This window comes from Bos taurus, chromosome 29 (genome assembly GCF_002263795.3).
Source record: "Bos taurus isolate L1 Dominette 01449 registration number 42190680 breed Hereford chromosome 29, ARS-UCD2.0, whole genome shotgun sequence".
Classification (NCBI taxonomy): domain Eukaryota; kingdom Metazoa; phylum Chordata; class Mammalia; order Artiodactyla; family Bovidae; genus Bos; species Bos taurus.
In genome coordinates, this window is record NC_037356.1 from 42295805 (window position 1) to 42323435 (window position 27631).

Sequence of the window (27631 nt, forward strand, 5' to 3'; positions counted from 1 at the left end):
GCTGCTGGGATGGCTTCCTGATGCTGAGGTGCCATGGCAGCAAGGGCTCAGAACATCCAGCATTGGATCTAAACCCTCGGGCACGTAGCTGTGATGGCCCCACACCTCCTCCTGTGACGGAAGCCTCGGGCGGGGAAAACCTCAGGGCGTTGGAGGTGAGGAGCCAGTTGTGGAAACTGAGACCACCGAATGCATGTTTGTGCCACTTCTCAGAAGCCCAGGGCAGAGGTCAAAGGTCTTCTGGAAGGTGCCTGCTCTGCACGCTGGAGAGAGTCCCAGGCCAAGTGTCGTGACATTTAAGGTCTGCAGGCAAACGTAAATTCCAGAACATTTGTGTGGGAGTTGAAGAGCGCGTCGGTGTTTCTTTGACTTAACTGGGGTACTCAGAATATTCTTCGTTTCTTAAAAAGATTCCGGTCCCCCTTCACTCAGAAAAACAGGCCCAAAGGAAGAGTAACTCACATCAGGCCTGACAGGGCAGGAGAGTTACGAGCTGGGGGAGGCCCAGGCCTCTTGAGTGTGACAGACGAGCTGTGCAGCTTCTCCCGGGCGGACTCCCACCGAAGCCTGACCCAGGGAGCAGGGGCAGGAAGTGGGCTGGGAGCCAGGGCTCAGAGCGCTTCCCATGGACGCTGAGGGCCAGCCTCCTTGTGTTGCTGCCCGGCGGTCCCCTCTGCCGGAAGGTGGAGAGGGCGGTCAGGGTGGAGCCCCGAGCCCCCGGAGTCTTCACGCTCTGGTGGGACAGTGATCTGAGGAAGGGAGCAGAGTCAACAGCTGTCTCGCAGGTGCCCCATGTAATGGCCTCAGCCCTGGGGGTGGGCTGGGGACGGTGGGTGCAGCTCCCTTACCCTGGAGGCATGAAGGAAGGCATCCCAGACCTTCGGGAAGGAGAGCATTTTAAATGCTGGAACATCACTCAACAGCCTTCTCATGAGATGGAATTCTGCCCCCACCACCCCACCCCCAAGTTCTTTGTTCCTTGAAAGTGAAAGTCACTCAGTCATGTCTGACTCTTTGCGACCCCAAGGACTATACAGCCCATGGAATTCTCCAGGCCAGAATACTGGAGTGGGTAGCCTTTGCCTTCTCCAGGGGATCTTTCCAACCCAGGGATCAAACCCAGGTCTCCTGCATTGCAGGTGGATTTTTTACCAGCTGAGCCCCAAGGGAAGCCCTTGTTCCTTGAAGGCTCTTGTAATCCCAGGCAGGGATTCCTTGGAGTCAGTGTACCCTTGCTGCAGAGTAAATGACCAGATCTAGAGGGATTGGAGGGGCTCCCTTTGCCATCACGGCCCTGTCTGCTCTCCACACCACTTTCCTAAGTAACCAGGCTCCCTTTTTGGTCCTCCGAGGTGGCTGCCCCCACCCCTACCTCCACCTCTGGCTCAAGACTTCATCATTCCAAGTGGTACCAGCTGGAGCGCCCACCCCCCCTCGCTGCCACCACTTCAGTGAGCAGATAGAGCAAGAGGCGCAGTTGCAGGACGAGAGGTCCTCAATTTCAGGCAGAGCCTGAGCTGGTCTGAAAGTTTCCCCAGTGTGCGAAACCTGGTCACCGATGGTTTCTACCACCAGGCTTTGAAAGTGGCTGCTTCAAACACAGGCAGGTGTATCCTAGTTTTTTCTGCTTTTCCCTCTTCAGAAGTATTAACAGGTTGTTTTTCATGAGGTCAAGGGTCTAAGGCGATTGGGAAGATGCTGCAGAGGCACCTCGGAGACTGGACAGCCCGATGCCCTTGCACCGTTGCTTGGCTACGGTGGGAAGGAAATGCATTTGGTGATCCCCTGGGATGCCAGCGGCCACTCACCCTTGGTCTTCACAGTGCTGAGGGCCCAGCAGGGTCTGCATCCGTCTGCATGCCCTGGTCCATGGTCGTAACCCCAGACAGGATGCTGTGGGCATGCAGGTCCTTGTTGGCGTCCCTGTCACGTTTCACGATGGAGTTGTGGGTTGTCTTGTTGGTCCTGGTGGACTCCCTACCTGGCAAAGCCGACACCTGTTGGCCTGGTATCTTCCTCAGGTCCTGACCAGTAGGGGCGCTGTCTCCTGAGAGAGGCCTCCCTTTTGTCCCATGTAGGGAGCTGCCTAGAAATATGGGGACTGGAGCTGAGAAGGTCATTGTCAAGGCATGTCTGCCCTGCGGGGGCAGGCTCACCCCCAGTGGAGGGCTAGAGGACGGCCTTAGGACAGGGCCAGGGCCAACAGTGATGACTTGCCCTCCAGAAGACGGGGAGCAGCTGTAGTCATCTTGTGCTCAGATTCAGGGTCACAGACCCCAGGTTTCCCTCAGTGTTCCCTGAATGATCTCCTGCCAGAGCCCGGGCTCCAAAATCCGTGGCCCAGTTTAGCCCCCTCCAACCCGGACCCTCTGCCCATGGTGGGGGCGCAGCACCCGCGGGGGCCCTCTTGTGGGGCATGCACACTTCTGCATCGCCCGGGTCCTGCCTGTGCCATGGTGGACAAAGTGAACCCTGAACAACAGCACTTGGGGCTGTGGGGCGCCCTGCCCTGAGAAGCCGAATGTCTGCTGCAGGGGACCAGGTGAGAGGACTTGGAGCCGCTAGCAGAGGTTGGGGCTGCAGCCATGAGCCAAGGCCTGACAGCTGACCTGGGGGTGGCTGCAGCCCGCCCTCCTCCACACCAGGGTTCTGTGCCGCAGGGTGGTCCTGGCCTGACGCAGGAGGGTGCTGTTGTGAGGGGTGGGGCGGGAAGGGGGGGCTCAACCACCCCACCCCCAACCAGTGGTGATGAAACAGTAGCTATGCTCAGCAAGGATCTTCACGAGGGTATCAGTAGGGTCCCAGCCCTCCTGGCCCAGGTGCTGGGTTTCAAGGGGCAGTACATAGCCCTCAGGTGGGCACGTCGTGGGTGCTGCCATCCCTGGGGCCCAGCGTGAGCCTGGGGGTGGGTTGCAAAGTGGCTTCAGACAGCTGGGGAGGGGGCGCCAGGAAGTGGCTTGTACTCCCAGGGCAGTCCGTGTTCTGAATGTTGGCTCCAGGGAGCAGGAGGAGTGGGGAATAAGACGAAGGGGAGCGAGTGTCAGGGATGGGGGCTCTCGTGCAGGGCCTTGGGGTCTCTGGGGGCCTGGCTGTGAGATGGGGTGTGGAGAACAATGAAAAGACTCGGGGACTTGCCCAGGGCTAGAGGACAGAGGTCAGCTGTCTGGAGATGGAGAGAAGGCCCAGACTTTGGAGTTGTAAGTCCAGGTAGAGAGGTCTGGATGCAGGGTTGCCGCATGGCAGGGGTGAGCCTGGGGGTCCACATGGGTGTGGCCAGAGGCATAGCCTCAGCAAGGGCTCGAATGCCCGCTACGTGACAGAAGATTCAGTGTCTTGTATGTGACCTGGGAAGTCCTCAGCTTGCTCTTGACCTTTGAGTTGAGTGGGGCCTCCAGTATTCTTGCCTGGAAAATCTCTTGGACAGGGGAGCCAGGTGGGCTATAGTCTCTGGGATCACAAAGAGTCGGACACAGCTGAGGATGCACAGCAGCACAGCCCATGTGTATATACTTAGAGGGTAATATACACATTGTGTGTGTGTGCACACATACATACACACATTGGTGAGCGGTGCCCGGTGCTCCACCCAGGCCACACGCGGCTTGTCGTGGAGGCTGTGGCACACACAGATCTCCCTCTTGTCTGAGGTGGGGTGCCACGCTCCTTGGGGTACTTGAACGAAAGGATGCTGTGCTTGCTCCGGACTTCTTGCCCATATACAAGTCCTTCTGGCCAAGTCCATCATGATGTCCTAGGGAGCTGGGGAAGGAGGCTTTGGGTGTGTTTGGGGGGGGCCTCTAGCCCAGTGGCCCTATCCCCTGGGGGTCTCAGTTTACCCATCTGTACCACAGGGCAGGGGCGGTGGCAGGCAGACTTGGTGATCTGACTGCTGTGTGGGGGACCTTCACCAAGCCAGAGCCATTGCCACACACCAGCTGGCTCATCACTCACTCTTGGCCGCTGACTGTGGGCGGCCGCCCCAGCCCACAGCCTGCTTTTGTCTTGGCAGCTGTACCTGTGCAGCCAGCTGCAAGGGGCCTGGGCCAGGACAGCCGTGTCTCCCCGGGCAGGGCAGTGCCCCTGCCCCACCCCCATGCTGCTCCGCCCCTGACAGCTGCGTCCTGGCCTGGCCCTGGATGTCTGGCGCCTGGTGACAGCTGTGCCCCAGGAAGAGCAGATGCCCCTTCGGGACCCTGCTTCATCCCTGTCCCACCCCTGCCCGGGGGCTCCTTGCTCCTTGTTGAGGACGACCCAGACCAGAACTGGGTCCTCCTACCCCTTCCCCACCACTTTTAATTAGAACTTTTTTTAAAAAATTGAAGTATAGTTGCTTTACAATGTTGTGCCAACTTCTGCTGTTCAGCAGAGTGACTCAGTTATACACATACGTTCATCCATTTTCATACTCTTCCTTGTGGTTTATCACAGGATACTGAGTATAGTTCCATGTGCTGTTTATCAGGACCTTGCTGCTTATCCATTCCAAATGCAGTGATTTGCATCTACCAACCCCGGACTCCAAGTCCGTCCTCCCGCGCGGCAGCCACCAGTGTGTTCTCCAACCCCGGACTCCAAGTCCGTCCCTCCCGAGCGGCAGCCACCAGTGTGTTCTCCGTGTCTGTGAGTCTGATTCTGTTTTGTGGATAGGTTCACTCGTGTCATATTTAGATTCCATGTAGAAGTGATATCATGCGGTATCTGCCTTTATCGTTCTAACTTACTTCACTAGTATGATGGTCTAGAGTTGCATCCATGTTGCTGAAAATGGTATTACTTCATTTGTTTTTATGGCTGAGTCCTTTCTACCCTTTTTTGCGTGAAAACCCCCATTTTTAATTTGTCTGTGTGACCCCTGGCAGTCATAGAACTACTGTTGTGACTGGCAGTCACTGAGATACCACTTGGATAGTAATAGCGAGGGGAGGAGTTTGACAACTGCTTGTGAAAACAGCACTTCCATCACCCTTTGTAACAACAGGCGTCCTATACCTTGAAGTGATGTAGTGGAGGGAGTGTGGACTTTGGGGTTCAGACCTGGATTTGAGTCTTGGAGGATTCATTCAGCAGGCATGAAGTGAGTACCTGCTGTTCGCTGAGTGCTGGGTGTCCCTCGGCAGACAAAGCGGGTGTGACCGCTCCTCTGACTCCGGGCGCGTACAGTCTGGTGGGAGTGGAGATACAGGGCATCTAGAAGACCTCTGAGAATCCTGCCCATGGGCTCTGTGAGCCTGCAAGTTATCTCACCTCTCTGTGCCTGCTTCCTCAGCAAAGAAGTAGGCACGCATTCCTTGCTGAATTATTGTAAAGATTAAATCCCCTCCCTCTCCTCGGACCCTCCTCCTTTGGACAGTGGGCCCTTCCTGAGCTCTACAAAGGCCTCCTTCTGCTACCCCCACCCTAGGGAGACAGTCCCCACAGGCCTGTAGAGAGGCCACCGCTGACCTCAGCTAGAGCCCTGGGGTGGGGGTCCCTTCACCCTCTACCCCCAGTGCTCAGAGCCCAGCCCTCACGTGATGTGCCAGGAGGGCAGTTCAGGTCAGTGGGGTGGCTGGAGCTGTGCATATTTGGGGGGCAGGCGGCTGAGGGATTTATGCCTGCTGCCCCACAGGGCTGAGGCCTGACCTCCTCCCCAGGACTCGCAGCTCTACTAGAGAGAGCAGTTGTTGGGCCAGAGCCTTTAATGGACAGGGGCCAGGCCTGGGGTGAGGTCACCCAGTGTGTCTCTAACCCGAGTATGGCCAGTAGGGTCTGGAGTCAGCCCTGGGATGGGGCATCTGGGATCTTCCTAGCCCATACATGACCATCAGGACTGGGGGCCCAGATGGGGACACGTCTCAGGAGAAGCGACCAGCTCTTCCACCCACTCCCAAGGCTTGGGATCTATTCTTACTGCTCCAATCAGAGGAGTGGGTGGGGTGGAGGGACAGCCTGGGCCCTTGGATCAGAGCCAGGACTCAGGCTGGGATCTCTGGGTCTGGTCGCAATGTAAGAGAGATTCCTAGCAATCTGAGCAGAGTGGGCAGTCCTGGGGAATGAGTTCCCCATCTGTGCAAGCAGCACGGTAGTTACCAGGGTGTCAGAGAAGATCCCTGCCTCCCAGAGAGTCTGTCACTCACAGGCAAACTTCCCTCACTGGGCCAGGGAGCCCCCTCTTCATGCTTGCTTATTCTAATGGCAAAAGAAGCACCCCTGGGACTTCCAAGAGCTTCTACTTCTGGAGCTGCTGGTTCGATCCCTGACCTGGGAATTAAGATACCCACACGCTGCATGGCACGGCCGAAAAAAGAAAGTGCCCCAACGTGTGATCCTGGGAAAAGATTGCACCAGAAAAGGACCATTTCCCACCACTGTCTAGAGTGTTGAACCACTGTTTAACCCTTGCGTGAACTAGTGTGAACCACTATTCACAATTGTGTGTCCAAACAGACGTTTACCTGTGCATATTCCGAACCCTAGGGATTTTTTTTCTTTGTTTTAGAAAAGCAAGCCCCTATCACACTTTATGTTTTCTTTGCTTCTTATTTGTTTTAAAGCTTTTACAAACTGAAGTGTAACAGGTATTGTAACCTAATATCAATGTCAGCTTGTGCCAGATGGTGCTTAGTCGCTCGGTTGTGTCTGAGTCTGCAGCCCCCATGAACTGTAACCCACCAAGCGTCTCTGTCCTTGGGGATACTTCAGGCACGAATACTGGAGTGGGTTGCTGAAGTGTGACAGCTGAGCTATTTCAAATCCTAAAAGATGATGCTGTGAAAGTGTTGCACCACAATATACCAGCAAATTTGGAAAACTCAGCAGTGACTACAGGACTGGGAAAGGTCGGTTTTCATTCCAATCCCAAAGAAGAGCAATGCCAAAGAATGTTCAAACTACCACACAATTGCACTCATTTCAAATGCTAGCAAAGTAATGCTCAAAATTCTCCAAGCCAGGCTTCAACAGTACACGAACCATGAACTTCCAGATGTTCAAGCTGGATTTAGAAAAGGCAAAGGAACCAGAGATCAAATTGCCAACATCCGCTGGATCATAGAAAAAGCAAGAGAATTGCAGAATAACATCTGCTTCATTGACTACACTAAAGCCTTTGACTGTGTGGATTACAACAAATGTGGAAAATTCTTTAAGAGATGAGAATACAAGACCACCTTCCCTGTCTCCTGAGAAATCTGTATGCAGGTCAAGAAGTAACAGGACTGGACATGGAACAACAGACTGGTTCCAAATTGGGAAAGGAGTACGTCAGGGCTGTATATTGTCACCCTGCTTATTTAATTTACATGCAGAGTACATCATGTGAAATGCCGGGCTGGATGAAGCACACTCTGGAATCAAGATTGCTGAGAGAAATATCAATAACCTCAGATATGCAGCTGACACCACCCTTATGGCAGAAAGTGAAGAGAAACTAAAGAGCCTCCTGATGAAAGTGAAAGAGGAGAGTGAAAAAGCTGGCTTAAAACTCAACATTCAGAAAACTAAGATCATGGCATCTGGTCCCATCACTTCATAGCAAATAGATGGGGAAACAATGGAAATAATGACAGACTTTATTTTCTTGGGCTCTAAAATCACTGCGGATGGTGACTCAGCTGCCTTACTTACCTCTCCCAGACTTTCCCTCTCTCTGAAAGAGGTTCTGAAAGAAGTCACATCACAGGGTCCATGAGGAAAGCCCTGGAACAGAACACAGAGGTGCCTGCTTGACAAACGTTCACTCTTTCCCTCTAGCTGCCAGTGCAGGAGAGGAACGTGAGATTCCTCAAGGGAGTAACCCAGGGGACCACAGGAAAGTCCATCCCTTCCCAAAGCCTCTCCAGGCCTATTGCCTGGCCGTGCTCTAATCTGGATGTTATTACTTTGTTCACTGGACAAAGGGCTGACAAAGCCCTGTAGGGCCGCAGGGAGGTCCCTGTCCCTTCATCCTCCCAGGGGCAGGCAGCTGGGGCCTGGGCCTCCCAGCTCTGTGTTCTTAGGCTGTGTCCCTTGGGCTGTGGTGGGGGAGGTGCTTAGAAGCACGTGTCCTGGGCTGTTTGCCAGGGCCCAGGCCAGGACAAGGGCATGGGGCCTGGTGGCTGGGGGAAGGCTGGACTGAGACTGCTGGGCATTAACAATAACCACGAGTAGGGTGGGGGAGAGGGGGACGGGCGGAGAAGGGCCCTGGAGAGCTCAGGGCTGGGGAGCCCACGTCTCCAGGAAAGGCTCAGGCACAGCCTACCCTCTGGGGCACTCTGGGTCCATCCCACCTTTCTGTGAGCACCCCTCCCTGCTCACATGGGGCTGAGGCTTCTCCTCCAAAGCCCGTGTTTTACTGGCCTCTTGCCACCTCACTTCATCCCCATCCTCTGCTGCTATCTTTGATGCCATTGACCCCAATATCAAAACTGGAACTTCTGGAAATTCTTTTTTACAGCACCTTTCGTGGGTTTAAAAGCATGGGTTTTGGAATGGAGAGACCCCCCTGGAATCCTGGCTGGGCAGCCTTGGAGCTCTATGAACTTGAGCAGGTCACCCAGTTCTTCAGGCTTATTTTCTCACTTGTAAAACATTTGAAATAATAATAGCACCTCCCTCGCGACATTGTTATGAAGGTGGAATGAGATTATACAGATGAGGCCCAACTCAGTGACTGGCCCTTTACCCCCTTTCCTGTTTTCCTCTGTTCAGTCTACTGCAATTCATAAGTATCCTCTAAGTGTGTGCCAGGCCCTTTGAAGACAGTACTGAACTAGACAGGCTCTGCTCTCAGATGGCTCCCAGCCTAGAGACGAAGACCACTCCTGTGGGGAGTACTGTCACAGGGGCTGCTGGGCACAGAAGTGGCGTCAGCCTGGGGTGGCCAGGGAAGGCTTCCTGTGGCAGTGTCACCTGTCACTTCCTATCACATCATGGCACCCTCAATAACTTCTCATCAAGTGTTTGTCTTTTGTCTGCCTCTGGAATGTCAGCTCTGTGATAAGGGAGTCCTTGTTCACTGTGTGTCTAGAACAGTTCCTCAAACACCATAGGGGCTGGCAAACACTTGTTGAATAAAGTAAGCTGTATCCATAAGTGGAGGCCTGGAAGTGAAACCGTGTGAACTGGGACTCCCAACAGATTGGGACTTGAACCCACATGCTGGGACTCCAACTCAGCCAAATTGCAGACTGGGACTTGAGTCCATGGTCTTGTAACTAAGATCACACACCAGGTTTCGGGGCTTAATGAAGCTCAGGTTCTTGATGCCTCATCACAGAAAGAATTAAGTGAGAGACAAAGTGATAGGTAAGAAGTGGATTTATTTAGAGAGAAAAACACTCCATAAACAAAGTGTGGGTCATCGCAGAAGGAGAGAGTGACCCCAGGGTATGCGGTTGTCGTATTATAGGAGTGGGTAATTTCGTAGGCTAATAAATGGGAGGAGTATTCCAGCTGTTTTGGGAATGTATGTATGTGTAGGTATGTGTGTGCTCAGTCATGTCTGACTCTTTACAACCCCATGGACTATACCCTACCAGGCTCCTCTTGTCCATGGAATTTTCCTGGCAAGAATACTGGAATGGATTGCCATTTTCTCCTCCAAGGGATCTTCCTGACCTAGAGATCAAACCTGTGTCTCTTGGGGAAGGGGTGGGGATTTCCAGAAACTGGACTAACACCTGCTTTTGACCTTTATAGTCAGCCTTGAAACAGTCACAGCACCTGTGGTTGTGCCGTTTAGCTTGCTGATGTGTTACAGTGAGCGTATACCCAAAGTCTAGTGGAAGTCGACTTGTCCACAATATCGAACCCATTTGGTTCTAATGGTTGTGTCATGTCCTCTGGCTATGTCATTCTTTTAAAGGTCGTGCTCTGCCACCTTCCCTCCTGTTTCAGAAGTAGAAGTTGGAGTGGTGAAAAAGGAAGGCTAGGTAGGTTAAGTGTTGAAAAAGTGTTCTGTAGAACCTAAGATACAAAGAAACAAAACGCTTTGGGGTGAGAGGACCAGAGAGCAAGGAGAAGGGTGGGGAATACTTCCAGATGAGGGTGGAAAGTGACATCCAGAAATTTGAGACTTTGTTTAGTATACAATGAGGAGCCACAAAGATTTTAAAGTAGGTGTATGTCTTGGTTAGGAGGGCTTCCCAGGTGGCTCGGTGGTAAAGAATCTGTCTGGCAGCTCTCATCGCGCGGCAAGCCTTCAAGATGGTGCCGAAGAAAGACAAGAAGCCTAAGAAGTCAACCTGGAAGTTTAATTTGGATCTTACTCATCCAGTAGAAGATGGAATTTTTGATTCAGGAAATTTTGGTACCTTCCCTAGTGAATATCTAGGGTTTTCTTCCCTAGTGTGGCATTTTTTCTGTTTTAAAATAGGAACAGTTTCTGCGGGAGAAGGTTAAAGTGAATGGAAAAACTGGAAATCTTGGGAATGTCGTTCACATTGAACGCTTCAAGAATAAAATCATAGTCGTTTCTGAGAAACAGTTCTCTAAAAGGTATTTGAAGTACCTTACCAAGAAATACCTTAAAAAAAACAATCTTCGTGATTGGCTTCGTGTGGTTGCATCTGACAAGGAGACTTATGAGCTTCGTTACTTCCAGATTAGTCAAGATGAAGATGAATCTGAGTCTGAGGACTAGATGATGCCATCCTTCACAGGGCTTTGATTGCTAATAAAACTAATTAAGCATACAAAAGAAAGAAACATCTTGAAATGGACCTTTAGCTTATCAGTGAATAAAAAACATTACTCTGTATGTTAAACATTCATCTTTATTTAAGTGTATGCTGTTTATATAGTGCTGGCTTTCCTTTAATACTTTTTTATATTTTTATTGGAGTGTAGTTGATTTACAATGTTGTGTTAGTTTCAGGTATATAGCAAAGTGAATGAGTTATACATAGATATCCACTTGTTCTTTTGTCATATAGACCATTACAGAGTATTGAGTAGAGTTCCCTGTGCTATACAGTTTTTTAGTTATATGCTCAGTTGCTTCAGTTGTGTCTAACTATCTACAAACCCACGGACTGTAGCCCGCCAGTCTCCTCTGTCCATGGGATTCTCCAGGCAAGAACACTGGAGTGGGTTGCCATTTCCTACTCTTATCTGTTTTATGTATAGTAGTGTGTACATGCCAGTGTCAATCTCCCAATGTATCCTTCTCCCCTGTATCCTCTGGTAATCATAAATTTGCTGCATCTGACTTCCATTTTGTAAATAAGCCTTTGTCCACCTCCCCCCCACCCCAAATACTTTGTATAAGCAATATTTAAATAGCTTATAGCTAGTGGAATTTCAGGATTTATCTAATGTACTTGTTTTACAGATGTCCTCAAGTTAAAAGTATATAGCAAAAACACAATTGGGTTTAACTATATAATAAAATATATAGATTTGATCAACAGTCAAAAAAAAAAAAAAAGAATCTGTCTGGCAATGTAGGAGACACAGAGATGTGTGTTTGATCCCTGGGTTGGGAAGATCCCCTGGAGAAGGAAATGGCAACCCACTCTAGTAACCTTGCTTGGAGAATCTCATCGACAGAAGAGCCTTGCAGGCTACAATCCATAGGGTCACAGAGTCCAAAAAACTAAGCAACTGAGCGTGCACACGTGCAATGCAATGCAGGAGATGCAGGTTTGATCCCTGGGTTGGGAAGATCCCCTGGAGAAGAAAATGGCAACTTACTCCAGTATTCTTGCCTGGAAAATTCCATGGACAGAGGAGTCTAGCAGATAACAGTCAATGGGGTCGCAAAAGAGTCCTATACAACTTAGTGACTAAGTAACAAATGGCTTGGTTAGATTTATATTTAAAGAGAAGGGAGGAAGGTTGGCTGCTACTGCATGGAGATTGGAATCGGAGAGGATAACTGTTAAGAGTTCAGTTAGGAGGTTAGTAGCTCTTTGGAGACAGTTCAGTTCAGTTCAGTCGCTCAGTCGTGTTCGACTCTTTGAGGCCCCTTGAATTGCAGCACGCCAGGCCTCCCTGTCCATCACCAACTTCCGGAGTTCACCCAAACTCATGTCCATCGAGTTGGTGACGCCATCCATCCATCTCATCCTCTGTCGTCCCCTTCTCCTCCTGCCCCCAATCCCTCCCAGCATCAGTCTTTTCCAATGAGTCAACTCTTCGCATGAGGTGGCCAAAGACAGTAGTGAAGCAGATACAGGCTCTGCTCCGGTTAGTGCCAGGCGGTCAGGCCAGAAATTAAACAAGAGACCTAAGTATGAATGGAGGGAGGAGTCAAGAATGCCGCCTAGGTTTCTGGCTTATGTGATTGGCTAGGTACAGATGTTACTCACGAAGATAGGCCGCTTTGGAGGCGGGGCATATCCGAAAGCAACGCCCCTCTGTGCCCCGCCCACCGGCGGTAGGATGGCGTCGATTGGCTGTTTCGAGGAAGGCGCCAAAAACTGACAAGGCCGGTGGGCGGTGTTTCCTTACGTCACTTCCCAGGGACTTCCGGGTCGCTGTTTTCCCAGGCCCCTACCACTCCGGAACTTCCGCCCAGGGCCGCCATTTTGACTTCGCGACCTTGGACTCCGGCTGCGCGTTATCTCCAGTCTACTCCGTGCCGTAATGTCTGTGCTGACTCCACTGCTGTTGAGAGGCCTGACAGGCCCTGCCCGGCGGCTCCCAGTGCCGCGTGCCCAGATACATTCCAAGCCGCCGCGGGAGCAGCTCGGGACCATGGTGAGGAGGGGGGCGGGAAGGGCATGGGAGATGCTGCAGGCGGGACTGAGGGTCCCGCGGCAGGTTGGGGGCCTGCCTAGTCTGGTGCGCTGCACCTCGAGGGTCACAGCGTAAAGGGGAGCAGCTGGGCTGGTTTGGGCGTCTGGAGAGCGACAGTCTGTCCCAGGGTCTCAGGTCAGACCACGTCAGTGCTGCCCTGTCGCTTCCTTGCTATGCAAGCTTCCTTAGCGCCCCCCGTTCCCCGCCCCCAGCCCTGAGCCTGTTTACACATCAGCTCATTGGGAGATGCCTGCGGGCTGTCAGCACTGTCGTTGTTAGTAATATTTGGGGGTGGGGAAGAGGACCCCAGCAGGCTTTAGTAATTCGCAGAAACGTGGGACAGTTTAACCCTTAATGACTTGCCCCTGTTTGGCTCTTCTGCGTTTGCCTCAGTGGCAGTTCTCGGCCTTGAATGCGAGTCTTCAGAATCCAGGTTAGTGGGCTTCCATGTAGGCGAAGAGCCCAGAGAGCGCTGCGGCGGCGGAGGAAAATAACTGACTGTAACTGCAGCCGAGTGCCTGCTGTGCGCCAGGCAGTGTGCTAAGACTGCCGCACTGGCCTCCTGCAGTCCTCCCAGTCACCCCGAGAGAGGGCCGCTATCTCCATTTCCTGGCTGAAATGGAGAGCTGAAATTTAGGAGCAGTGTACACCGATTCAGTGGACATGAACTTGGGCAAGGTCCAGGAGATGGTGAGGGAAGCCTGGCAGGCTGCTGTCCATGGGGTCGCGAAGAGTTGGACACCACTTGGCTCCTGAACAACAAAAACAATTGACTTGTCAAGTCACACCTCCAGTGGCACAGAAGGAATTTGAACTGAAGTATGACTCCAGGTCGTGCTGTGGCTTTCCTTAACTGCTTTGGGGGATATGCAAGTGGCTGTAAAAAGTCTTAGCTCTAGCCCCAAAAGTTGGGTAGGGAGAGGTTTTTAAGACAAGGAAGGAGAGGTGTATTTTGGAGTTTGTGGTCTGTGCAAAGTTCCTGGTGCGAAACAGGCCAGCTTCAAAGCAAGATTAGATCCTTGTCCCTCTCCCTTCACCTTGTAACCTGGGCTGACCCCTGCCGCCATATCTGATCCTTTACCTTAAGACCTAGAGTGGTCTCCCCTGGAGCCTGAATCTTGATTCCTGGAGCAAGTTCTCTGCCGTCTGGGAAGATTGCTCAGGCTCTGCGGAGCTCGAGGGAAACCTTACTCTGGGGGTTCCTTTTCTCTCGTGCTCTGTGTAGGATATCGCCATTGGGCTCACCTCCTGCTTCCTGTGTTTCCTCCTGCCTTCCGGCTGGGTCCTGTCACACATGGAGAACTACAAGAAGCGGGAGTGATGGGAGCTGTCCTCTCCCTCGCCCCGAGACCTGACCACCCCGGCCTTTCCTGATCATGTCTGCTGCATTCCTGGCCGGCCTCCCCTGGACCACGTCCTTCTGTTACAGTGACCTCTTCTGCAATCATGACGTCTTGATTTCTCCACGGTGACATCCTGGGACCACATGTATCTGTTTATAAGGCCCTGCTCAGTAGGGCCTCCCTTGCAACAATAAAGTCTATTTAAAGCGTGCTTCAAGGGGAATCCCCTCCCTGGTGGTCCAGTGGTTAGGACGCTGCGCTTTCATAGCGGGTGGGGTTGGGGGTTCGATCCCTCATTGGGGAACTAAGATCCACAAGCTGCATGGTGTGGCCAAAAAATAATAAAATTAGTAATAAACCCCGCTTCAGAAACTCAACCATGCCTTCAGCCTGGGCTCCTGCCTCCGTCCTTGAGTTGAGGATGGTGTCGGGTGGGGTGTGGAGAAGAGGGCCTGGCCGGCTGCACAGCTCTGCTGGCCCCCTGCGTTCTGGTAGGTCACGTGTGCTCAGCCTTGCTCCTTGATACCTGAGAGAGGTGCTTCCGTTGCGTGCTTTCCTTTGTGGTCGGGCAGCCTTTCTTGCTCCCCCTCTAGCTCCCTTGGTTGTGCCCAGCCCGAGGCTGTCTCAGTGTCTCTCCCAGTGGGGCCAGCTCTGTGGCTGGAAGCCCCTTCTCGGTGGTGCTGGCCGGCCCTGTCCTCTGTCCCTGGGCCCCGGCCGTTCCCAGGTGCTCGTTGCCCTCCTGGTGCCGCTGGGCCAGGTCACAGTATATTGCGTCGTTAGGTCACCCTGGGCCCCTTTAGCCCCATATCCATAAACGCTTATGCACTGACCGGTTTCCTCGTTCTCCCTGCCTGCCTCCGTGTACCTCTCCTCTTTGACTTGGAGAATTTGCTGCTCCTCCATCCATTCCCAGGGTCCTTCCTCCATGATTCTTCCTGGGGGCATCTCCTTAGCTGGGACAGGTATGTGAAGCGTGCTCCACTGAGCTGGAACTCTGCCTGCCAGTCTCTGAAAGGAAGGCTGTGACCCGCTGGATCCACCCGTGTAGTTCTTCTCTTTGCTGGGGTGACATGAATGATTTCTGAGCAGACACAGGCTCAGGGTCCCCTGTGGAGCTGCTGGATGGTGGGCAGAGATGCCAGGTGAAAGTGGAGGGGCTGTGGGTGCTTTAGGCCCTGGGTGTCAGAACACGCATCTCAGCAGCCCCTTCTCCGGGCTCGTTTCCTGATCTACGTTGACAGGAGCTGCAGGGAGACCCTGCTCACCGTCCCTTAGACTTCCCTGGCCTTCGGGCGTGGTGCCCAGTGGCGCCTGGTTGCCGTGGGGAGGTTAGGCTGGGAGTCTGACACTCAGCTGCCTTGGCTTTCTGTGGTGCTCCACTGCCCTGCCGAGGGTTTGATTTCGGTGTCCCTCATTTTTGTGCCGCTGGATCCCCAGGGGACACAATGGTCCCCGTGGCCCGGGAGGGCTAAGGCCCAAAGCTGTGCATCTTGAACCACTCCTCGGACTGAAGGGCAGCCAGTGGTTACAGGCCAGATCTTCAGGAGCCTGGTCTGAGAAAGCCCTTAGGAAGCCCAGCAGCCCTTGCCGCTCTTGTGCTCCTGCACCTGCTGGGCACAGCAGTGAGCCGAGTGGGAGGGTCATGGACTTGGGGGTGGATGGGGGGCTTAGGACATGAGCTGTCGTGCTCAGACCCCATCTTCCCCTCGTCCTCAGTGTAGCCCCTGGGCCTTAAATCTGGTCACCGTTCGTGTCCCTCTCACCGCTAACCAAGTCAGAGGCCCAGGGACCAGTCTGTGTAGCGAGAGCAAGGTTCCCTGTGCCCCCAAACAGCGTCTTCTGCGTCTGTCTGTAGATCTCTGTCGGATCCTGAGTCTGGAGGGTGGGTGTCTATGTCCTGGTGTGCACGCAGCAGGTGCGGGCGTGTGGAGGGAAGGTTGCAGTCATGGCAGAGAATATAACGTCAAGCATAGTGGACCGGGAGTCAGGAGGCCTGGGTTTGAGGCCTGGCTTGGCCATTTACCACTTGACCTCGACCAAGTCAAGCCTCTCTGGGTGTCAGTTTTCATGACTGAAGTGAAGGTGGTGATGTGGCAGGAAGGAAAGTGTCCTTCCCCAAATGTCCATGCCCTAATCTCTGCACCCTTGTGACTATGTTACCGTCCTGGCAAAAGTGTGATGAAAATCAGGCATGCCGAACTGGGAGATTACCCCGTAGGCTGAGTGTAGTCACACGGGTCCTTCAGGTGAACAGGCAGAGATGCCCCTGCGGACTCTGCCTGCCCTGGGGCTTTGAAGATGGAGAAGGTGGGCTGTGTTCCAAGGAACACAGTGGCCTCTAGAAGCTGAGAAGAGTTCTCCGTTTACAGCCAGCAGGGACACAGGACCTCAGACCCAAGCTGCAAGGCAGCTAACAGCCTGCGTGAGTGGGAAGCAGACTCTCCCTCAGAACCCCTGGACGGGAGCACAGCCTACAGATAACCTTGATTTCATCTGATGAAACCCATACCAGACCTCTGACCTCTCACACTGCAGAACTAAACATTTGCGTTGTTCTAAACCACTAACTGGTGACTAGTTAACCACAGTAAGGAGCCATGCATCCTTCTGGTCCTGTGTGGCTGGATCCTCTGCAGACTTGAGGTGAATCTCAGTGTGAGACATCTGCAGGAGGCAGGTGTCCGAACAAGCACAGGTGGTGAGTCAGATGGGTGGTGCAAGTCAGAGGGTGGGGGCTTCTCTCTACACAGCCTCTGCCTCTGCTCACTTTCTGCCTTAGGTGGTGTGAACCCTGCAGACAAGTAACTTCCCCGGCAGCTCCCGCTCAGCCTCATCAGCCTGGCTGCACCGTCAAAGCCTCGCTAGACCATAACTTTGGAGCCGGCTGCCTGTGGACAGTTGTACATCCCTGCAGTGGCATCTCCAGAGGTCCATTTCTGGGCTGGGCATGCCACTACTCTTCCCACCCGGGCAGCTGCCTGACCCCTAAGCCTGTCTTGGAAAAGATCGCCGGGGCCTCATCTTCCGCCCACCTTGAGGCTTTCTCCCACCCACGATCCCTCTGAGGATTTCGGCTTTCCCACGGCCTGTGCCATGGCCTCTTGCCTGGCCCCCTTCCCTGAGAAGCTGGGCGGGCCTGGAAGCCCCGTGGCTCTCTAGGGCCTCTGTACTGTCCTAAAACTCTTCGTCTGTGGCTGAGGTCACAGAGTCCTGGGTTCTGCATGGGGTCTCTTCTCCCTCCAGCGGAGAGAATGCTATGGTCATGGATGCCTTGTCTGGATGCATCCCGAGCCTGTGAAGAGGCATCTATGCCCAGTCGGGTCTATGGAACATAAAGTCCTAGGCTGCTGCCCTTCACCTTTGTGACCTCCCAGCAGCAGCCTGAACCCGAGCAGCAGTGCTGCCTGGGTTCCATGATAGGCCTCCGCAGGCGGGACCAGCAGTGTGCGACCATTCATTTCTGGGTTTGTAAATTAGAAGGCAAAGGTGAATGTCTGGAGCTGGTGATTCCTGGCAAATATGCTATTGGGTTTTAGATGCTTCAGGATAGAGAAAACCCAAAAATGGTAAAAAGTAGCAGGAGAGATGGAATGAGGGTAAGAGAATAGTTCTCACCAAATTGACATGGAAAAGAGCAGGGCAAAAGTTGACCATCCTGGGACTGGATTAAGAGCCAAAGCTCCCCGCTGCCTGACAAGAGGGGGAGGGTGGGCAGCAGGCAGGAGAGCCCCTCAACTCCACACCCTGCATACACTGAGGGTGCAGATCCGTTCTCTGAGCCCCAGACCCTTTTGTTGAGGGAGACATTTACTTGGCGTTGGCAGCATGGCCGCAGTCCAGCACTGGAAGGCAAACGGGATTCCTTCTCACCCTCCAGAGCAACTGTATTCTCTGTCCCCACATGAATCCCAATCCAGCTCCGCTTTGTATGCTCCCCACCCCCCAGACTCCCTAGTCAAAGTAAGGAGTGGGGGTAAAGGTGGAGTTGTCTTACAGCTATTTTCAAGATTTTGTAAAGCCAAAATAAAAATGCTTTTGTCATCAACTGCTCCTCATTTGGTAATACCAGTGCTGAGGGCTTCCCAGGTTGCTCAGCAGCAAAGAATTCACCTGCCAGTGGAGAAGACGCAGGAGACCCGTGCTTGATCCCTGAGTCAGAAAGATCCCCTGGAGGAGAAAATGGCAACCCTCTCCGGTATCCTAGTCTTTAGAATCTCATGGACAGAGGAGCCTGGCGGGATGCAGTCCACAGGGTCGCAGAGTCGGGCACATCTGAAGATGGCATGCACAAGCTACTGACTGAAGGGCTAACTGGCAGCTCCAGATCGCATTGGCAAAATTGGGGAAAGGAATGAACGTTTGGTGCACTGGGTGTGTGTGTGCTAAGTGGCTTTAGTCACGCCTGACTGTGACTCTATGGGCGATAGATAGCCTGCCAGGCTCCTCTGTCCATGGGATTCTCCAGGCAAGGATACTGGAGTGGGTTGCTATTTCCTCCTCCAGAGGATCTTCCCGACCCAGGGATCGACCTGCACCTCCTGCATCTCCTGCATTTCAGGCGGGTTCTTTCCCTCTAGTGTCACCTGAGAAGCCCAGTTTGGTAGGAATGGGATCCAAATGGGTAGCCCCTTTGCTTCCTTGAATCTGGAAGCAAACACAAGGATTGGTGACCTAGGAAATAGTAATTTGCAATGTTGCTGGGGCACAGACTTGGCATGTGTAGCGTGGCTGTGAGAGCGCCACTGTGGGCAGTGTGGTGAGCCCAGGCACCAACTGTCCCTGCCCCAGGACTGGATGTAGCTCATGAATATATTCATCCTATTCTGCACCTGTATTATCATGAACGGAGGGATCTGACTGGGGCTCAGACACGGCCTCCTCAAGTGCTAAGAGACCACTGTCATATCACGGAAAAGGCCCTCCATAGTGAAAGGCAAAAAACAAGTACCCCTGAAGGTGACTTCTCTAAATAACTGCATCTTCAGCATCCAAGGCCTTGACACTTTTTAAGTTTTTAGATAATTCACAGGTGATTTTAACAGATTACACAAAAAGATCCTGTGTATCCTTTACCCACTTCCCCCCACTGGTAACATCTTGCGTTTGAAGCTACAGTACAGCATATTCTAGGATCTCCATATATATTCAAGATAAAGAACACTTCTATCTCCACAAGGATGCTCCTGTTTCATTTTTATAACCACATCCACTTCCCTCCTGCCCCCTACTCAACCCTTGGGAACCACTAATCTGGTTTTCATTGGTTTAACTTTTATCTTAAAAAATCCTGATTTTCTCATAACCACAAGGGCAGGGAGTCCAAAGTTAGGTCGACCCTAAGGAACATGGTCTCTAGGTCAGAAGCAGGACACCAGAGTCCGCTCGGAACCGAGGCTCGGTGGAGGGGGGCGGTGAATTCCCAGAGCTCGGATATTAGCAGAATTCCCGGTCTCCTCGGCTAGGTGACCCTCATTGCATTGATCTGTCTTGAATTCTGGAGCCCGCAGCGGGAATTGTCTTCCGTGATTTGAATTTCATTTTCCTGCTTATCTCAATAATACAATCCGCGTTTCAAACTCTAATGAAAAGAAAACTCAAGTGGCCCCAGGAAGCTCTTATCACCAACCGGCACATTGGGAGCCTGGGAAGATGGAGCCGAGCAAGTGTGCGGGAGGAGGGCGGGCGGGGACCGCCTTCACTTGCCCCGGCTTCGGCCGCTGCCGAACGCGACTGCGAGCCCCTCGGGTGACTACGCCCGAGGGGATCCCGTTGCTAGGGGCGTTACCAAGGAGGGGCCTCGAGGAGGCGCTGTCTTCCGGGGGGAGGCCAACTAGTAACCCGGAAGCGGTCGGCAGTGCGGCGCTGTTTAAAGATGGCGGCGGAGGAACCTCAGCAGCAGAAGCAGGAGCCGCTTGGCAGCGACTCCGAAGGTACCGACCAGGGGAGAGCCGCCCGGCCTGGGCTAGCGGGGGCGATGCCGGATGGCCGGTTCCCGAGAAAACCAGGGCTGGGGCGGCTGACGGCGAAGTGAGCGGAGGGCCCCTTCCCCCGCCTCCGCCGCCTCCCCTCCCCCTCACAATGGAAGGAGCCGCCGCCGCGACCCCTGGCCGGGCGGGCGGCGGGAGAGAAAGCGGGGCGGGCTCCAGCCCGCGACTCTTCCCTGTCGCGCGCTCCTGGGGCGGGGCCTAGGCCGCTCCGCCCCTCGACCCCCCGGCCCAGCCCCCTCCCCGCCAGGCGTCCGGCTCCCGGGTCCCCGGCTCTCCCGCCCCGGACCTGGCACTCAGGCCCGGGCCTAGTTCGGCCCCGTCTAGTCCGCCTCCTCCAGAGCGGCCCGAGCCCGGGAGGGCGTCGAATTACGCCGGGCTGCGGAACACAAAGGACTGGGCGGGCCGCTGGGGATGCTGCGGGCGGCCCGAGGTTGTGAGCGGCCGCAGGTGTGTGCCCCTGAGGGCAGCGCCCTTCGTTTCCGGTAGAGCCCCCTCTCCTAGCCTCGCAGCCCCTTGCTTCCTGTCTCGGCATAGTTTCCTTAGACCCCTGAAGAGTTGGACCTCTCAAAACTACCCACCCTCTTTTCACCCCTGAGTTAGAAACTGGGGACTGAGGAGGTCACTAGGGTTGGGAGGGATGGCCCAGTTGCAGTGTAGTGTAGGGGGTGGGTGGAGGCCCAGCTGAGGCCCTGGGCTGCTCAAGATCAAAAGTATTGGCCTTAAAAGTCATTCAGCACACAGCTCCCCTTCTAAAAAACTGAGCTTTGGGGGACCTAGACCCGCCCCCCGCCCCCCAAGGGACTTGTTTAGGATCATGTAAGTTAAGAAAGAACCAGAGCCAGGATTCAGGTCTCCTGGCTCCTCACCAGTGGCTGCTTGGCATGGGGCCCACAGGGTGGACCCGCCCAACTCAGTGATGTGTATTGAACTACACCTCTTAAGATACCACCTCCTCACAGCATCACAGTGAAGGGGGGAAGGTGGTGGTATCTGTCTCTGTTCACAGCTGACCATGAGCCTGTGCAGTAAGGTGCCAGAGGAGTTATTGTGGCGAAGAGCCCAGGCTTTGCAATTTAGACAAACCTGGGTTTGACCACAGGTCTCCCTCTTCGTGACTTGGGGCAGATGATTTCACCTGTCTGCATTTTTCTTCTTTGTAAAATGAGCACCATTAAGAATACCCAGGATGGCAGGCGGAGGAATGGTGTGATTGAGTAAAGTAAAGCTCTCATCTAGCCGAAGATACTCTGCTTCCTCATCTGTCTTTCCTCAAGAGACCTGGCTCAGGGGCCTTCCGGGCTGCTGGGAAGTGATGTTACAGAGCAGGGGAAGAGGGCTTGTTCAAGCTGGAAGAGTGTACCCTGGGGGGCGGTCACCTTGGCCTGCTTACTTTATTTTTCACCATTTATTTATACTTACTTGGCTGTGCCGGGTCTCAGATATGGCATGTGGGATCTAGTTCCCAGACCAGGGATTAAACCCAGGCCCCTTGGATTGGGAGCTCGGAGCCTTAGCCACTGGACCTCCAGGGAAGTCCCTGGCCTCCTCCCTTTAAAGATGAGAAAACTCGTGCCCGGGAAGTGGAAGGACTTTGCCAAGATCCCACAGTTGGGGTGGAGCAGGGCATGACGCATGCTTCCAGATTGCATGTCTGCTCTCCTGGCCCGTTCTTGTCCTCGGCCCGGCTTCCTGGAGTGCGGAGAGCCAGGGCCCACTTGTACTCCTTGGCTTTCCTTCTTCCAGGTGTTAACTGTCTTGCTTATGATGAAGCCATCATGGCTCAGCAGGACCGAATTCAGCAAGAGGTGAGTGGCTGTGGCCAGTGGCCTTTGGGGATACATTGGTTGGACTGAGGCCTACCGTTTGTCTCTCCTCCAGAAGCTCCCCCTCCCCAGGCTGAGCTGATACTAGATGCCCTTATGGGGGGATGTGTGGCCCCTGTGCCCGGCAACTCTCAGCTAGATGTTCGGGCTGACAGGTGTGGGTCACTCCATTCGCCTGTCAGAATGTGATGGCTTCCCCACCCCGCAGATTGCTGTGCAGAACCCACTGGTCTCGGAGCGGCTGGAGCTCTCTGTCCTATACAAAGAGTATGCTGAGGACGACAACATCTATCAACAGAAGATCAAGGTGGGAGCCTGGCCGAGGGCTCAGGAGCCTGGCCGCTTTAGACCTGAGCTTGGCTGGGCCTGGCCTCAGAGGGTCGGATGGTGGGAAGCCCTCTGGTCACTGGTTCACAGGTTGGCAGAGTCTGGAACCAAAAAGACCTTGATTCAGATCCTGATGCTGCCACATGGCAGCTGTATCCTCAGCAGCTCCTTCGATGTCTCAGAGCTGTGGAGACCTCAGCTGTGAAATCAGGGTGATGAAAGCAAGGGTGCTTGTGAGGTTGCTGGAGATGATGCCTGGGGGGCCTGGTGCCGGCTGTGGGGAGCCTGTGGTCTCAGTGTTCACGGGGGGTGGGGGGGTGCTGGCGGGCGGAGGCTGGCTAGTGGGGGAGGGTGCCGGCGGAGACACAGTCTTGCCCCCTGCTTCCGTGGAGAGGCAGGCAGCACTGGGGAGAGGGGCCCCTGGATCTTCGTGTAAGGCCCTGGTGCCTCCCTTAGAAACTGAGGTAAGTCCCTTAACCACTCACTTCCTTCTCTGTGAGCTGGGGGTCTGAAATGTGACAGTGAGTGTGTATATACAGTGTCTCCTGGGCATAGCCTGCTGCTGCTGCTGCTAAGTCGCTTCAGTCGTGTCCGACTCTGTGCGACCCCATAGACAGCAGCCCACCAGGCTCCGCTGTCCCTGGGATTCTCCAGGCAGGAACACTGGAGTGGGTTGCCATTTCCTTCTCCAGTGCATGAAAGTGAAAGTGAAGTGGCTCAGTCGTGCTCGACTCTTAGTGACCCCATGGACTGCAGCCTACCAGGCTCCTCCGCCCATGGGATTTTCCAGGCAAGAGTACTGGAGTGGGGTGCCAGTGCCTTCTCCGGGGCACAGCCTGAGGGTTTAGTAAATGCTACTCCTCCCCCCTCTCCCCCAAAGATCAGAGCTGCTTAGACTCTTCCACCTGCAAGGTTGGCCTTTGGGGTTAGCCATTTGAGGGGCCAGGCAGGTAACCCAGGTGACTGGAGGTGGCTAGGTCAGGCGGTGAACAGTGGTACCGCAGCCCGGCTCTCCAGTAGCAGGTGGTGGAGCCTCATGGGGTGAATGGGAGCATCCGTGCCTGTCACTCCATTAGTGCTTCCGAGACCAGCCAGAAATGATTTTGTTGTAAAATCTCCAGACTCCTGACAGTTGCCAGCTGATTGACATTTAAAGTGGGCCAGACAGCACACGTGCAGGCCAGAGCCCGCTGCGTGTGGCCTGTGGGCACCTCTGCCCCTGCTCAGGGTGCTCACGGTTTACCCTGGAGGCCTCTGGAGAGAAGAAGGCCCGGGCTCTGGGGCCCGACAGACCTGACGTGAAGTCCCGGCTTCCTCCTCCTGTGTGACCTTGGGCAGCAACACTGGCCTTCTTGGGGCCTCTGTTGATCTGCCAGCTCTGCGTGGAGAGGCCTGTCTTGTGGGGTGGGCGTGAGGCTTGCAGGAGAGGACGGTGGTCAGGTGTGGAGCCCAGTGCCTGGGAGGCGGTGAGTCCCTCCTCTTCTCCGTGTGGTGGGCTGGCGGGGCACAAGGCCTGCCTGTCCCACGGGGCCACCCCAGTAAAGTGGACAGGCCACGCCTCTCAGGTTCTTCCCCTGAGTCAGTCGGCAGATGTTCAAGCGTCAGCTCCTAGGAGGAGCCCAAGCGCAGACAGCAGGGCCCGGGCTCCTGTGCCGTGGCTCCTCTGTGAAGTGGGCCCCGGGGGTGCGCGTGGAAGGACAGTGGGCCTGGCACGGGGTAAGTGCTCAGAACAGTTCTGGTCGCAGCAGGGATTTGGGCTCTTTGTATGCATTTTGTCCCACTTTGACACTTAGGAGCACACCCTGGGGGCCAGGCAGTTTTAGGCTCTAGAGATAGTGATGACTACAGCTGCCAAGTTACCATGGAGGTTCAGAGTGGAAAGACAGCCGTTAAGGCAACTCACGTGTGTGGCAGAGGTGGTGAGTGCTGTGGACAAAAGTCAAAGAGTGAAGCTGCCCGAGGAGATGGGGGTGGGGATTTGCAGGTTTACCTAGGGTGGTGTCTGATGAACTGAAAGAGGCCAGCGAGCAAGGTGGGGTGGCCATCCGGGCGGAGCAGGAGGCGGCCAGCGTGGTGGGAGCAGAGTGGATGGGAGACAGGGCTTGGAGCCGAGAAGGGATTCGGAGGGAGCTGCGTGTTTACTGGGTGTCTGTGGTCACTGGTGCCGCGGTGGGGAGAGACTGAGCAGTGAGTGAGGTGCAGGCAGGGAGACCGTGTGGAAGCTTTTGCGATGAAACCGGCCCTAGATGGAGTTGGACGGGGCAGCGGCGCAGCCCGCCTGAGGAGAGACTGACGCGGGCAGAGTGGCAGGGTCTGCCCTGGGTGGCGGGGGAAGTGATGGCGGAGTCTGCTTGGCTGGGAGGGTTTGACTCCGCGGCGAAAAGGTGGGGAGCTGAGGCAAGGCAGGGAAGGCCCTGAGGTCAGAAGCCGCCTGTTGGCTGGGCGGTTCAGAGGCTGTGCAGCCCAGGCAGTTGAGTGGAGCGGGGAGAAGTGGGCAGATGAAGAATTACGTTTAAATCCCAGGAGGTCAGGAGACAGCCAGCGCTAGGGCTGCCCCAGGCCTGAACAGGTTGTGCTCACGCAGCAGGGGCTGTGGGTGGTCACTGGCGTGACTATCTTCTGGCAGGTGACACACGGGTCTTGAGGAAGGGTGTGTGGTTGGGTGGCGGCCATGACCACCATGGGTAAGTGAGGAGGGGCAGCGTTGAGGTTGGAGGGCATGGAGAGGGTAGGGGAGGAGTGAAGAAGGGGGTTCGAGGCACCACACCTGTGGGTGCAGGGGGATGCTGCTCAGCAACGGTCTAGGGGGAGTGGGTTTGACCTTCGGACTTAGGAGGGCATCTGTGACCTTCGCTAGAGTAGAAGCCGGCTGGGCTTGCGTACCCAGCAGAAAAGAAACGGAGACAGTGGCACAGGCAGCTTCAGGAGCAGTGCTGCCCTGTGGGAGAGCAGAGAGGTGGGGAGGTGGCTGCAAGGGAATTCGTGGGGAGCAGAGCATTTGTTTATAGGCAGTGGGGCCAGTTGGTCGGGAAAGAGGAGCTGATGATGGGGGGGAGGGCAGACTTCAGGAACCGTGTCCTGAGTCCAAGGGAACGTGGCTCTGGGAGCAGCCTCGGACTTTGCAGGGATGGAGAGCAAGGCCCTGGGAAGCAGGGGACAGGGTGCCATGGGGATGACGGCTTCTTAGTGGAAGTCCTCAGGGAGCAGTCATCGGGAGGATGACTGGCTGGGGGCTTAAGATATGGGGAAAAGGCATGAAATAGGCGTCAGGAAGAAGGAGAGGGTGCTCAGGCCTGGGGAGTGAGGCCTGGTTGCCGGACAGTGCCAAGGGCCAGACCCCCGACTCCTGAGGAGAGATTGAACAGACAGGAGGAACTCCATTGAGCTGGGGAGGAAACTGGGAAAGAGTGAACCAGTACCTGGGAGCAGGCAGAGCAGGGATTAGATGGAGGTGAGGGGGCTGCTTCCCGCCCCAGGCCTGTGCAACGGGGGCCCCCAGCGCGGCACTGTGCCGTGTACACTAACTTGTTTGCCCTGGAGCTCTCAGGGTTTGAAAGGCTATACACTGGAAAAGCTGCATCTGTCAAGGACCCATTCACTTGCCTGGTTTTATGAAACAGTAGACCTTTAGGCCCAGCAGCATGGCACGCCTAGCGGCTGTTGACCACTTTGGTGACTGATGTAACCAATGTGTCTATAATTCATGTTCCTGAGGCTCGGGGGCTCCCGGCAGCGGCTTGCTAAGTGACCCCCATTATCGGAGTCAGCAGCCAAGGATGGCAGGAGGCTGTTGTGGTGTGACCTCTGTTGGGGGTATTTCCTGGGCCTGCCCTCTTTCCACCAGATGTTGATGAGCACGGGGTGGGGTGGGGGCTGCCTCTCCGCAGGACCTCCACAAAAAGTACTCATACATCCGCAAGACCAGGCCTGATGGAAACTGTTTCTATCGCGCTTTCGGATTCTCCCACTTGGAGGCGTTGCTGGACGACAGCAAGGAATTGCAGCGGTGAGGAGGCGTGGCGGGGAGGTTCCGTTGGTGGCTGGGGGGTGCGGTTCCCCCTGAGGCCCAGTGATGGCCTGGGCCCTGCCGGGCCTGGTCTGCCGGCCTAGGAGCCTGGGGCGCCCTGTCTCCCGCCTGTCCACAGGTTCAAGGCTGTGTCTGCCAAGAGCAAAGAGGACCTGGTGTCCCAGGGCTTCACTGAGTTCACAATTGAGGATTTCCACAACACGGTGAGGCCAGCTGCCCCACGCGGGGTCGGCCAGGGTGGCGGGTGGTAGCCTGGCGGTGACAGGGGTGACCCGTCTCCCCCCTTGTCTCGCCCTCTGTCCCCCTCGGGCGCAGTTCATGGACCTGATCGAGCAGGTGGAGAAGCGGACCCCCGTGGCTGACCTGCTGGCCTCCTTTAACGACCAGAGCACCTCGGACTACCTGGTGGTCTACCTGCGGCTGCTCACCTCAGGCTATCTGCAGCGCGAGAGCAAGTTCTTTGAGCACTTCATCGAGGGCGGGCGCACCGTCAAGGAGTTCTGCCAGCAGGTGCTGCCCCTCCCTGCCCCTCGGCTGTGGGCCCCTTTTCCCCTGAGCGCCCCCTGAGCGCCCCCTGAGCCGCCCTGTGCCACAGGAGGTGGAGCCTTCCCTGGGGGGGGCCCGGGTGGCGGGGGGGCGCTGAGCGCCCCCTGAGCCTCCCTGTGCCGCAGGAGGTGGAGCCCATGTGCAAGGAGAGCGACCACATCCACATCATCGCGCTGGCCCAGGCGCTCAGCGTCTCCATCCAGGTGGAGTACATGGACCGCGGCGAGGGCGGCACCACCAACCCCCACGTCTTCCCCGAGGGCTCCGAGCCCAAGGTCTACCTGCTCTACCGGCCCGGACACTACGACATCCTCTACAAGTAGGGCCGCCTGGCCTGCCACGCTGCCCGCCCGCCCCTCTGCCAGGCGCTAGACATGGACAGAGGTTTTCTTGTGGTTGTAAATGGTCATACTTCACTCCCCCAACCCCTTCCCTGTCACACGACCTCCCGTGTTTTATTAAAGGGGACGCTGGTGGTGAGCCGCGTGTGTGCGTGTCCCTGCTCGGCTGCTGCCCACCTGGCTGCTCTGTGTCTGGCTGCCCCCTTCCCCTCAGGTGGGTTTCTCTCAGCCTTTCACCTGTCCACCCCCAAACCTCCCCGCCAGGAGCAGTTTTGAGGGGTCTGGGCCTCTCGGGAACCCTTCCTGGTTATTGGGGTTCTGCTTCCTTCCCTTCAGGCCACCATGCCTTCCCTGTTTAGCTGGCCAGGGCTTTCCCTGGGGACCCAGGAGCACCGAAGCTTCTAGCTGCTCCCTCCTGGGCCCTGCCCCCACCCTGCTGTCCTGGCCGGAGCCCCGGCCACCTGCCCTCTATCAGGGCTCTGCGTGGTGGAGTCCTGGGTGGAGAGGGACCGCATGATGCTGCATCCTGGCTCAGGGT

At 55.3% G+C, this 27631-nt stretch overlaps 2 protein-coding genes across 2 annotated transcripts; both read left to right on the forward strand.

The window, feature by feature from the left end:
* Window positions 1-12486: 12486 nt before the first annotated feature.
* On the forward strand, window positions 12487-14253 carry COX8A (cytochrome c oxidase subunit 8A). The gene is given in 2 exon segments (NM_174024.2): window positions 12487-12660; window positions 13925-14253. Coding segments are annotated over 2 exon segments (210 nt in total). The 5' UTR covers window positions 12487-12546; the 3' UTR covers window positions 14021-14253.
* A 5642-nt stretch (window positions 14254-19895) lies between these two features.
* Window positions 19896-27232, forward strand: OTUB1 (OTU deubiquitinase, ubiquitin aldehyde binding 1). Its single transcript, NM_001034719.2, has 7 exons — window positions 19896-19972; window positions 21773-21834; window positions 22061-22159; window positions 26067-26185; window positions 26325-26409; window positions 26522-26716; window positions 26878-27232. The coding sequence occupies exons 1-7, from the start codon at window positions 19915-19917 to the stop codon at window positions 27073-27075; spliced, it is 816 nt and encodes a 271-aa protein (NP_001029891.1). The 5' UTR covers window positions 19896-19914; the 3' UTR covers window positions 27076-27232.
* Window positions 27233-27631: the final 399 nt, after the last annotated feature.

Excerpts from the sequence above, each read along its gene's own strand:
- OTUB1 (NM_001034719.2), top strand. The coding sequence starts at position 19,915 with ATGGCGGCGGAGGAACCTCAGCAGCAGAAGCAGGAGCCGCTTGGCAGC. Across the intron at positions 22,160-26,066 it reads TCTATCAACAGAAGATCAAG|GACCTCCACAAAAAGTACTC; the intron begins GTGGGAGCCTGG and ends GCCTCTCCGCAG. Across the intron at positions 26,717-26,877 it reads TCAAGGAGTTCTGCCAGCAG|GAGGTGGAGCCCATGTGCAA; the intron begins GTGCTGCCCCTC and ends CCTGTGCCGCAG.